We start from the raw sequence: 12,712 nt of genomic DNA, 5'->3' as shown, positions 1-12,712 counted from the left end.
TAGGTCCTATGGACATCTGGGGAAGGGACAAAAGTCATCTGCAGCTTCAGCCAGTCCACTGTGACAAACACATCTCAGCAAACATCTTCACCCAGATCAGAAGGCACACGAGCCACTGCCTGTTTAGTCCACCACATTCATTCCCAGTCTCACCAGGGATGAGGGGTCACAGCTGCCTCGGCTCCTCTTAGAGGGCTGGGAATAGCAGCTTCTTGCACATGGAAAGGTAGCTGCTTTGCAATAGATTCAGAGAGACCTCTCTAGATGCAATTGCTGGTCCATCTACAATCGGGCTTTCACAGTGGACCCGTGGCTCAGGACTTTGGCCTTCCCCAGTTAGAAGCAAATTATTAGCAATGTTAATATCCCACCCCCCAGCCCAGTCACCAGGGAGCATGTCTCATGATCTGGTGTCTTCTAGGCTCAAGGTGGTTGGTGGGCAAGGCAGGGAGGGGCAGAGAGAAGGATCCTGCTTCGGAGTCTTCCTGATTTACAGTGTAATCTCCTTGAGGGTGGAGGGAGTTGAGGTCTAATCTCTTCTGTCCTATCTTTATTCTAGTAATTATTTCAACTCAGGTTCTTCCTCTACCTTTCCCAATTCTAGACCTTCTTGAAAACAAAACAAAAAGGCAGAGGCTAAAATCTGCCTTGATGGGTTCCAGGAATTAACTGATAGGAAATATTCTCAGAGGACTGGGAAGCAGTAGAAGGGAGAAGTGGGGCTAGACCTGACCTTTGGGGCTAGAAGCTTGACTTAGAATGAACCAATAGCAGAAAAATCTTTCACCTGGTAAGTAAGACATTGGGACTCAAATTCCAGCCATCTCTTTCTCTGCAGTTATTCTACCATGACCGGGTGGTAGACCAGATGTCACTGCACACCAGGAAAAGGTTTGCATTGCTCCTAAAGGTAGCTGGGGAGGAGAGAACTCTGCACTGTGGCCAGGTGAGGGTGAGGCTGCTGGGCTGGAAGGCAAGCCAGGGACAGGACTGCGCAGCTCAGCAGAGCCAGTCCCCACTGCTGGACACAGCTCAAGGTTAGGGTGAGAGGCGGAGGTGACAGAGGACAGGGGTTGCCAGTATCCCAGGCACCATCCCAACTGCTGCCTCACAACATCCTCCCACTCTGGCCCCTCCTGCAAAAAGCTATGTCATGAGATGTGCAAAGCCTCAGTCATTTTTTTTAATTGTAAAATATATACTACATGATATTTTAACCATTTTTAAGTATACCATTCAGTGGCATTAATTACATTCACAATGTTATGTAACCATTACCACTGTCTATAGCCAAAACTTTTTCATCATCCCCAACATAAACTCTGTACCTATGAAACAACGACTCTCTTCCTTCCTCTTCCAAGCCCGTAGTAAGCTCTATTCCACTTTGTCTCTATGACTTTGCCTGTTCTAGGTACCTCCTATAAGTGGAGTCATACATTATGTGTCCTTCTGTGACTGGCTTTATTTCACTATGAATAATGTTTTCAAGGTTTGTCCACGTTGTAGCATATCTCAAAAATGTGTTCCTTTTTATGGCTAAATAGTATTCCATTATCTATCACAAGTTGTTTATCCATTCATCTGTTGGTGGATACTTGGGTTGTTTCTATCTTTTGGCTATATGAATAAGACTGCTGTGAACATTGATGTACAGATATCTGTTTGATTCCCTGGTTTCCATTCTTTTGGGCCAGTACCAGAAGTAGAATTGCTGGGTCATATGGTAATACTGTGTTTAACTTTTTAAGAAACCGCTATACTGTTTCCACAGTGGCTACACCATTTTACATTCCCACCAGCAATAAATGAGGGTTCTGATTTTTCCACATCCTCACCAATATTTGTTATTTTCCTTTTTTTTTTTTTTTTTTTTTTTGCGGTACGCGGGCCTCTCACTGCTGTGGCCTCTTCCGTTGCGGAGCACAGGCTCCGGACGCGCAGGCTCGGCGGCCATGGCTCACAGGCCCAGCCGCTCCGCGGCATGTGGGATCTTCCCAGACCGGGGCACGAACCCGCATCCCCTGCATCGGCAGGCGAACTCTCAACCACTGCGCCACCGGGGAAGCCCTCCATTTTTAAAAGGTTCTAGGCATGCTAGCAGGTATGAGGCGGTGCCACTCAGTCCTTTGTAGTCACAAGGAATCTCATCCTTGCTTTAGCGCACAAGCTGTACGACGCTGTCCCAGGATCGGCAGCTTCCCTGTGGCTTTGCTTTAATCTGAAGCTCAGGGTGAGGAGGAACGGCTCTAACGGGAAAATTCAGAGGTCAAAGGAGAGGCACCAGCCAGTGGTCCCTGTGGGTGGTTTCCTTCTCGAGGGCCTGGAGGAAGCTATTCACAGGACCGCAGCGATGAGCCAGGAGGCACTGTGAGGAGGAGCTGGCCTCGACCCTTTATGTGCGAAGGAGGAAGCTCAGGCCCAGCAGGGTGACATGGCTCCCGTAAGGACGCGAGTGGATTGGGCCAGGGAGGAATTCAAGGCCGGGTCGCCTCCCTGTGAGGCTGATCACCTGTGCCTGGCTCAGAGCCTCCTGCACAGACCTCTGCCCAGTTAACTGGAGACTGGACTGCAGCTTCAGGCGGCGAGCAGGGCCGGGGCAGGGCAGAGAGGAGAGTCCCGTTTGTAGACCCTGGGAATTTCCATTTTTATCTGGGGAGCGTTTGATAAGAATTCAGATCCCTGGGCCCCACTTGCAGGTTGTGCTCCCATGGGCCTGGAGTGGGCCCCGAACATGCATTTTCAATCAGCCCCCAGCTCACTCTGCCGTTGGCCACACTTCAATTCTACCTCTCTTGGGCCTGAAGCTCCTGGCCAAGGAGACAGGTGAGTCTATCTTTGCTCCCGTGCAAATTGTTGAATCTCTTTGTGCCTCGTTTCCCCAGTGATAAAAGAAAGAATTCCCTTACCCAACCTGACGTTTGATTCAGGGGGATTTGTCTGCTCAGGGAGAGCGCAGCATTTGCAGTGGGTTACTCTTCAGGTAAGCACTTAGTGAGAAGTACTGGTACGGATGGCTCATCCCAGGACTTGTGGGGAGGGGGCTGAAGGATTGGTGGTGAGACCATCCAGGATAAGGAGACTGGATAAAAACAAACACTCATTTCTGGATGTGATCATGCACTTCAGAACCCTTTGAAAAGGCAGGTGTACAAAAAAAGAAACAGAAGGGCCTGGGGGGGTGGAGTCTGAGGCCCACCACATGGGCACAAGCCCCATATTCACCTCCTTGGCCAGTCGGTTCTCAGGAAAGTAACTTCCCCATTGATGGGAACCACCTCCACCCCTGAAGCTGTCTTTACTTCTGTGCCTTCTCTGTTGTGGGACATGAACCGCTGCTGGTACCCAAGCTGATTTGGGTGGTGCCTGGCCAGGGAGAGTCATCACATCAAAACACAGCGTGAGAGAGTCATTCCCTTCTCAGTTTTACTGTCGTCTCTTCCAATCCCATCACAGAGACAGGCTGGGGTGGCCCTGGTAAGTCCCTCCCCTCTACGTCTTGCTCCTAACAAGGAGGAAGCAGGCGTCAGCTCTGCGTTTTAGCGTGACAGCCGCAGCCGGTTAGAATTCAATGGCGTTGTTTCATCTTCTTTGATTTTCTCGTTTATAGTAGTGACGGTTTCCTTTAAAATTATATCTATCTAGGTAGACAAAAAGTGAGTCTGTTCAACAAAAGTATTAAGAAACTAGTCTGGGCTTTGGCAAAATTTCTGAAGATGGATTCATTCATGACTAAAGTTTTGAAAGCACTGAGCTAGTGAGTTTGCATCTAGCAAGACTTGATCCTTCTGGTGTTGGAAAGAAAAGCTCCGGGGATTGTTGAAGGAGCCTCCGGATGGGAGTGGCTTTTCCTCCTGCCTGAAACTGGAGTCTGAGGCCACTGTCCCCCTGGACACCTTCCATTCCACATTGAGAGTCCCAGTCGTTTCGGGGTAGTGCCCGGCATGGCAACCTCTAACACAGTGGTTATGAGCATGGAACTGGCATCAGGCAGACCTGGGTTTGAATCCCAACTCTGTAACCTCGCAGGTGGGCCATTTGCACAGATTACTTAATTTCTGTAAAGCTTAGTTTCTTATCTGTAAAATGAGGATAATAGTGGTCCTTAACTCCTAGGGCTGTTGGGAAGCTTTACATGAGATAATAACCACACAATACCTGACATATGGTAAAGATTTGATAAACTTAATAAATACTTGCTGCTATGATTATAATTATGATTAGCCACTGTTGTCAATGAGTTTGAATTTTTTTTTTTCAAATTATTAAGTGATTGAGGGGAGCTCACTCAGCACAAACTCTTCCTCGAATTTGTTCATCAGGTCACAAGCACGTCACACCAACCCCCTCCCCTCATTTTTCCTGGGATCTTTGCCAAGTCCTAAGCCAGGAAACCTTGTTATATTAATTATGAAGAAAAAGCATGTTTTATTTAAAATCCCGGCTGCCGACTATTCTGCCATGCTCTGTGACAGCAGAATTGCTTTTGCATTTAGGAAACTCTAATGAATTGAAAATATAAATATATCTGTGCCTACATACACATGCGATTTCCTGCGACCTGATTTCCCTAAATACCAGTGTATACCGCCAAAGCTAATGAGATGGACTTGTGCTTAGGACCAGGTTTCTTAAAAATCTATAAGAACATGCAGTGCAATTCAGCCCCTCTCTTTTCCAGAAGACTCTGAATGGGTTACAGCAAGAGGAAGTGATGTCTCCTAGGCCTGAAAGAGACTCTGACATTCCAGAGCATCGACACTTTGAAAAAGGTGGTTCGTGTTATCCCATCCATGGCCTTGTTTGGTCCTGGGGGCCAGGTAGATTTGGATGCTTGAATTAATCAGACACTGAGCCCTGTTACCTGACCATCCAAAATTGGCTCTAATCCCTCAGCCTCCACAGTGTTGCTAAACAATAACCGGACAAGCAGGCTCTCTCTCCTTTTCTTTCTCTTTCTGCCTCTCTCTTTCCAAGGTAGAATGAGGTAGATAGTGTACACCTGTCAAGCAGAGAGGGTGTCAGAAAGAGAGGGTGCTGGGGCCTGTGGGATCTGGGAGGCTTCTAATATAAACTTCTAATTCAGCTTCTAATAAGCAATAGTTCCTTCTCCCCTTTGTGCCATGCAAGAATGGGAGCCTGTGTCACTAGAATGCCTGATTTTCAAGAAAAGCTGGGGATCTGTATTGTTATGTGAAATGTTCTGATTCTCAGATGTCACCAGGCAATTGAAAGGAAATGAAAATACTCTTCAGGCTGAACTCCTACCCACCAAATAAAACTCGGGCTGTGAGCAGGATGTACCCCAAGCTACCAATTTGCAACCTCTGGTCTGTGCAGACATTTTTGTGACTCTCTATCTAGGAGGATTCTGGAGTTCTAGAGTTCTTGGACTCTAAACTCTAGGGTTTAAAAAGCTTAGAAATGGGAGCAAACATGCATTTTAATTGTAAGGCCGCTGTTGCGCATGGGCTGAGATAAGCAGGGCGGGCCCGACAAGCTTGTCCTCTGGCTTATGACCCTAGAAGAGGTCAAACTACATTATGGCCGAGGCCAGTGGCACCTCAAATCACCCTAAGAACCACAGCAAGAAGAGATGTCCAAGCCCTGGGGACGGGGCACATACAGTTGAGCAGGCCTCCTGTGATGGACAAGGAATTGGACGGAGCTGGGTCTTTGTCCTGGCTGGGAAGTTAGTTCAACGTCTTTGGGCTTGTTTCTTCTTCAAAAAATGGGAATAACAATACAAGACTGTGCTGGGGACAGGTGTTCAAAACTGACAGGTAAGGAAAACAAATCTAGACCAGACCAGGAAGGCACTAAGAGGATTCCCTGGAATCCATGACAACTATATTTGACTGCACTTTTTCGGATCGTGGATATCTGAATGAAAACCTAAGTTAAAGACGAGCCTACAGAGAAGTCTTCATAAGTTTTGTTGCATGATCTGAGCTCATGGGAGGGTCTCCAGGCACCTTTCCAATGGGCAGCAATCAGAGACCCTTTGCTTTAAAGTTTCAGAGGCACATGGAATCTGTTACACTCCACCCAGGAAAGAGGCCCCTGGTCTAAGAGCCTCCCATCCCTACAGGAAAGACAATGCCCTGAAGCTATATGGACCAAAGAAATCTCGTCCTTAGCCAGGGCCCCAGGCAAGAGACCTTATCCAGACAGATGGACACCAGCCATAGTCTAGGACTCAGCTCTGCCACCTCCCAGCTTTGTGACCTGAGGACACATTACCCAGCTCCTGATCTGTAAACTGAGATCAGTAACAGTACCTATTTCTTGGGGTCCTTCTGGAGGACCCAAAGACCAAGACGTCAAAAGCACAGAGCCTGGCACACAGGAGTTTTCATCAAATGGTAGCAGGTGGGTATTATTTTTAGCTACATGGGGCAGGAGAGGCCACCCTGTCCATCGGGCTATGTGGCCCCTTCCTTCCTGGTGTTGCCTCAAACTCTCTAGACATCTGAGTGGACTGGTCACTTTCCCCTGGATGTCTGTGTGCTGGCCTATGGGACACAAGCTGCCCTCCCGACCACCTGTCTGGCACCCATCTGGAGTAAGAGAACATTCCAAAGCCCTGAATCCCCTCTTTGGAATTGGCTAATCTCATTGCCTAAAGGCTACCTCTCGTATTTTCTCTTTTATCCATTATTGACTTATATTTTCATCGCTAACCCTAAAATTTCACTGGGGCTTGTAAAAAAGGGATTTGGGGCGAGCATTACCTTTTGGTGAATTTCAAACAGACTGCATCCACTCTCTTCCTTGCCTGCAAACTTTAGGATCTAATTCTTTCTGACTGGTACTTTCTCCGGGTCCCTTGTGAACCTCTGATCGTTTCCATCGCTTTTCTCTAGACTTGCGGTATTTCTGCAGGATCTTGGCCCCAGACATCCAACGACAATCAGTGATGTAGGGGGTTTGATAACAACCGGTCATTGTAGCCACACACCACACACACACACACACACACACACACACACACGTCATCTCTGGAAAAGAAAACTCTTCCAGAGGTGAGTCATTGCCAGCTTAATATGGAACTAAGGTAGATGTCTGAGTACCGTTGACCAAAAGGGGAGGAGAAGCTGTTTTTTCAAAGCGTGCTAATCAGAAAACCTGGAATTTAATCTGCTGCGTGCAGGAAAATCTCTATGGAGTGAAATGGAAAATAAGATACAAAGGTATTTAATGAGATAAATAGGTTATGACTGTTATTTCAGTTCTCACCCCTTTCTTGTTCTCTATTCAAACCCCCTCCACTCCAACAAAGGGGCGCATTCTCTGATTTTTATAGAGAACTCGTATTCACTTTGGAAATCTCAAGGGAAAAGAGCTAACATTTATTGAAAGCCACATACATTGCCCCATTTAATCGGTCTCGACCCTCCCCAAATCTGGGGGAGATTATCACTAGGTTTGCAGTAGAGGAAGCTGAGGCTCACAGAGATGATGTCGCTTGTTACTTGTTCCACAGCTAGAAGGCGGCAAAGCTGAGATTCAAACCCTGGCTCCCAAGCCCACACTCACGCCTCCAACCCAACCAAGAGACGCGAGGTCTGGTGAAGGCCCTTCTCTCACATGTCCGCAGAGACCCAGCTAACACTCTTGGACCACAACAGCACACAGCAGGAGCCGACACCTCCACAACTCACCTGCTCCCGGATGTCTTGAGTCCCCCACGTGAGAACCCCTGATGTCCCTTTCCTTCCATTCTCACCATGACCTTCCTGGGGCCCCTGCTCCTCTCTGACCCATTCACTACGGCCACGGTTACAGGGTGATGGGAGAAAAAGTGCTGCCCACAAAGCTTCTCTCCAAATCTAATCCATCTAAGTGAACCTGTTGCCAGCAGGATTCTCCTCTAGAGCCAAAGCACAGGGATGCTTACCCTAGTGTCACCTGAAGTAGCTGGAGGACATGGTATGTGTGTTGGCACTTACAGAGAGAGAGCTTGTAGCTTTCGGCAGCTTCCCAGAGGGATCTCTGAGATCCACGCCGGATCACAACACCCTGCCTTAGCAGAGTTTCTTGCTCTGATCTCCTTAGTTGGAAGGTGTTCATGGAGACTCTGCTCCAAGAGGGCTCACGTCAATTGCATGCCTTCATGGAACTGGCCCCTTAACAGCAACCAACATGCCAGGCCTGCATGAGCCCTTGAAATCAGGGCATATTCCACCTGGCGGCACCAGCCTTTCACGACTAAAGTTTCTCATCACTCCTGGCCCAGCTGGTTTGGTCCTCCTAATAACCTCAGAGTCTCTCAACTACAGATATTTGAAAAGAACACTTACCCCGAAGGCTGTCTTTCCCGCCAGAAACATTAACAGCAGAACATGGAGATCAGACATTCTGGCAAACATCTTTGTAGTGTAAGAACTCTTGTTTTGCTCTCAAAACAATTTCTTTTGTTGTCTGTGCCTTGAGCGGGGAAAGTGTCAGTCTCCAAGGATTCAGGAACAAATGAAGAGGATGCAAATTATTAACTAGGCGTCAAATACTGTTTAATGTTTAATGTTTTGCAAACCAACTATCTTGATTAAACAAATGGTAACTTTGGGGCTGGGCTGAGCCACGGGGGTGGTTTGTTTTCTGGAGAGAAAGCAGCAAAGTGCCCCTGGCTCCCGGGGTTGGGGGTGAGGGGGTAGCTGCTGAGTGTTCAGGGCAGAAGGCCCGGTGGTTCCCTGGCATCCCAGCCACAGGGTGAGAGCCCTAATAGGGTGAAACTCCTGCCACAGGCCTCTGACATTGCCGATTTGAACAGAATGTTAATAGAGTTCGGATTCACCAAATCTCAAACAGAATTAAGGCATGGATGGGCTCCTAATAACATCACGCTTTACATTCATGAAAAATAAATTAAAGGAGGCAAAACTGCTATTGACAAACATTGATTCTGGGCCCTTTGAAGCATTGCCCATGGTTGCTTGTTGGCTTCAAAAGTTTTCTTTTAAATTTCATTACATAAGGTTTTAACTTTTTAATTAGTTTTTTTTTTCTCCTTTCATTGGAGTCTTTCTTTGATCAAGAGCAGGAAAAAAACCCATGGTGTTCATATTCGGGGCCAATTGTTTCCTGCGTTCCTTTTATAGCTGCGCTGGTTACAGGTAGCAATGTGTAGAGCAACAGTTACCTGTGAAGTGTGGGTGCTCGTGGGTACAACTGATCTCTTTAATAGGCATCACTGTGAGCTCCCGTCAACACCTCACTGCCCGCAATAATCTATGCAAGGGCTCCAGGAATCCTCTCACCTGAGTCCTAAATCCAGGTTCTGAATCCCTGCTGCCGACTGAGGCGGGTGCTCCCCTGGGCCTCCTGTTCACCCATTTGCCATCCCTACTCGGCACGTGTACTTGGACTCCCCAGTGGCTGCTTCCGCCTTTGGAGGCCAGGTTGCTGGTCATGAAGGGCCCCAAAGGTACCAGCCCAGGAGAAGGCCAGAGTCAGTGCCCCAGCCACCAGATAGACAACCCTTGAAGGACAAACCAAGTCCTGCCACTTTAGCTCCTAAATTACCCCCAATCTGTCCTTTGTTCTCCATTTTTTTTTTGTCTCCACCCTCATTTAGGCAGCCGTCAACTCACTCTTGGTCCACATCCATCTGATCCCTATAATACAGGCACACTTTTCTGGAAAAGTTCTTCTCTAACCTTCCTCTATTCTTCCCCTTATCCTTATTCCACCCCTAACTCTGTTCCTAACTCTAACCCTGATCACTCTTTAGCAAGTTCATTTAGATAGCCACCTAGTTAATCCATCTTTCGGATTTCAACCCAAACATTACTTCCTCAGAAGCCCTGCCTGAGTTTTTCCTTCATGGCACTCATCAGGGTTGTGACTGCATAGCTGCATAGCTCTTCTATGAATATCTATTTCCACACTGCCCCCGATGGACCAAAAGCTCATGAGGTGGGCGCTCTGTTCTGCTCACCATTGAATTCTTGGCAGGGATGCCTGGCACATGGCTGGCTCATGATAGGTGTTCAATAAATACATCATGAATGAATGAGCAAAGGAATAACCACTGTCTCACAGTGATAGTTGGATACTTTATAACCTGGGCGCCTTAGATAGCATAGCCAACTCAATGTGAAAAGGAAAACTGGGTACGGAAAGCTAAAGTATTTGTGCACTTGTAAACTCCCTTCAATTTATTCATGAACACTACATGAATATTGATTGATTATCCACTGATGATCTGCTGTGAGCCTGGCATTGGCAACACCAGGATAGAGGAGGTAGACGTGAACTTTGCTCTTAAGGAACACGCATTCTGGTCGAGGGGGAGTTAGGCGGACCATGAAAGAGTAAAGAAGTTAATTTTAGTTAGTGATAAGTCTGAAAAAGAATGAAGCAAGGTGATGGAACAGAAATCCTTGTGAGCGGGAGGCTTCCGTAGACTAGGAGGTGGCGAAAGTGGGGATAGTGGCTAAGTGGGTCCTTGGTGGGGCGCTGACACCATTGCTGGTTATCTGGTCATAGAGCAAGGGTCACAGAGACAGCGTGCACGAAGATGTTGCTATTTTCCAGATTCAAAGCTGGAGCCCTCGTAGCATCTGCTCAGGCTGTAAAAAGTGGAAATGGAAATTCCAGGCAAGTCAAATCACTGAATCAGCCATGTGACTTAGGCATCTCTTTTAGCTTCCAAAGCCTTGTGTGAACTAGGGACTGTCTAACTTTGTGGAGAGATTCCCAGAAAACAAACCAGAAGCTTTTCTTCCTGCGTGAACAGGAAGTGACCCAGTGAGTTTGTTGTTCTCCTTTAGAATCCGGATTCATTTCCCTGACGTGTAATCTTCCCTTTATCTCTAGCAAAAAGTGAACACTTGTGCTCTTTGTGTAGTAGCCACAGGTCTCTCACATATTGTCTTATGTCCCTAAAGTTTTATTATCATGACAATGTGCAATTGAATAAACGTCTGCACGTAGCCCGAAAAGAGAGAATTCTCTAAAAGATGCTTAATCCTTTTCATTTGGAAGGACAAAAGACTAGTTTATCATGTGATATGGTTTTATCTGGGGAGTTAGAACAAACCTACCTGGGATCTCTGTTTTTTAAATCCAAACACGGAGACTTCAGCCCTCACCCCAGCGGGGGTTTCAGATGTGATCAAGTCAATCTATTCTCTTGAGCTCTGGGAGACCTTTTCTCATGTGTAGGGTTACATGCTGCAGGAGAGAGACTCTGTCCTGCCTCAGGAGGCCTTGGGACTCAGGTTCTCTAGCAGGCTGATTCTTCCACCCTAAGGGAAGACTCTCTCACAATGTCCTTGCTGGAGACCCAGGCTTTGATGTACTGGGTCACATGACATCTGTTGGGCCTGGACCAACCTGCTTCATGTTTATTGCTTATAACATGTTACAGAAAAACTCGAATGAACTTTTTGGCCAACCCAATAACAACAGTCCTCTTCTTGCTAGGCCTTCCGTACGGGAAGGTAGCAGAGGGGAGGGCCTAGGAACAGCAGCCCAGACTCAGAACTGACCTGGGGTGAGCCCCGGCTCCACCACATCCCTGCTGTGGATAGCTGGCCAATCGTTTACTCTCTCTGAGTCTTGGTTTCCTTGTCTGCAAAATAGAGATGCTGTGGTTCCCACTTCATGGTGTTACCTCGAGGTGTATGTGAGAACATAAAGGCAAGGGGCTAAGTACAGCAGCTTGTGTGGAGCAGACTTTGCAAAACACACTGGCTTTGGTATCAGGGATGGTATTTCCTGAGCCCCCAGACCCTCACAGATGAAAGGACCTGTGTTCAGTGAGTCTAATCTCCAATCCAGGAACGGAATGACTGCCTTCTTGGGGGGACCCTTGCCTCACTTGTTCTCTCTAGAACAGGGGTCAACAGACTTCTGAGAGTGCCAGGTAAAAAAATTTGAGGTTTTTTTTGGCCCTCCAGTGTATGTTGTGAGTCCTCAATCCTGCCATTTTAACACAAAAGCAGCCACAGCTAATACATTGGGCACTCCATATCCACGCTTCTGCATCCGCAGATTCAACCAACCACGGATCAAAACTATTTTTTGAAAAGTTCTAGAAAGTTCCAAAGAGCAAAACTTGAATCTGCTGCATGCTGGCAACTATTTACGTAGCATTTACAACTATTTATATAGCATTTACTTTGTATTAGATATTATAAGTAATCTAGAGATGATTTAGAGTATACAGGAGGATGTGGTGTAGGCTTTATGCAAATACGACACCATTTTATACAAGATACTTGACCATCCATGGATCGTGGTATCTGTGGAGGGTCCTAGAACGAATACTCCCCAGACGCTGAGAGATGACAGTACTTATGCCAGTGGCCTTGGCTATGTTCCAATAAAACCGTATTTGCAGAAAGAGGGCCATAGTTTGTGGATCACTACTCAAGGAGAGAGAGCTGCAGATGTAGCCAGAGCATCGTGCAACTTGAGGTGCCCTGGAAAACAATGGAGACACATTGGGGAACACGGGAGGAACCCCTGGGCTGATGATGTTGCTGCCCTCAGAGTGTTTACCCAGAAACTATGCCCTCCAAACCCCAGAATCATCAGAACTTCTTTGTGCGGTGGGGGGACTAAAGATCTTTCGTCATTCTTTCTACAAGGATTTATTGAGCACCTACTATGTGCCAGACGGTGCTGTTGGGAATACAGATGACAGACTGCATGCCAGCCTCATGGAGTTACCTTCCCATGATGATCCTCACTCAGAGTCACG

At 47.2% G+C, this 12,712-nt stretch overlaps 1 protein-coding gene across 1 annotated transcript in view; it reads right to left on the bottom strand.

Annotated features, from left to right (window-relative positions):
* Positions 1–8,372, bottom strand: part of HABP2 (hyaluronan binding protein 2) — a 35,907-nt gene extending 27,535 nt beyond the window's left edge. Inside the window, exon 1 of the mRNA XM_060125962.1 lies at positions 8,304–8,372. Coding sequence (XP_059981945.1) covers positions 8,304–8,372 — 69 coding nt within the window. The remainder of the gene's footprint in view (positions 1–8,303) is intronic.
* Positions 8,373–12,712: the final 4,340 nt, after the last annotated feature.

This window comes from Lagenorhynchus albirostris, chromosome 16, assembly GCF_949774975.1.
Source record: "Lagenorhynchus albirostris chromosome 16, mLagAlb1.1, whole genome shotgun sequence".
NCBI classification, from domain to species: Eukaryota; Metazoa; Chordata; class Mammalia; order Artiodactyla; family Delphinidae; genus Lagenorhynchus; species Lagenorhynchus albirostris.
This window is presented reverse-complemented; position numbering and strand designations above follow the sequence as displayed.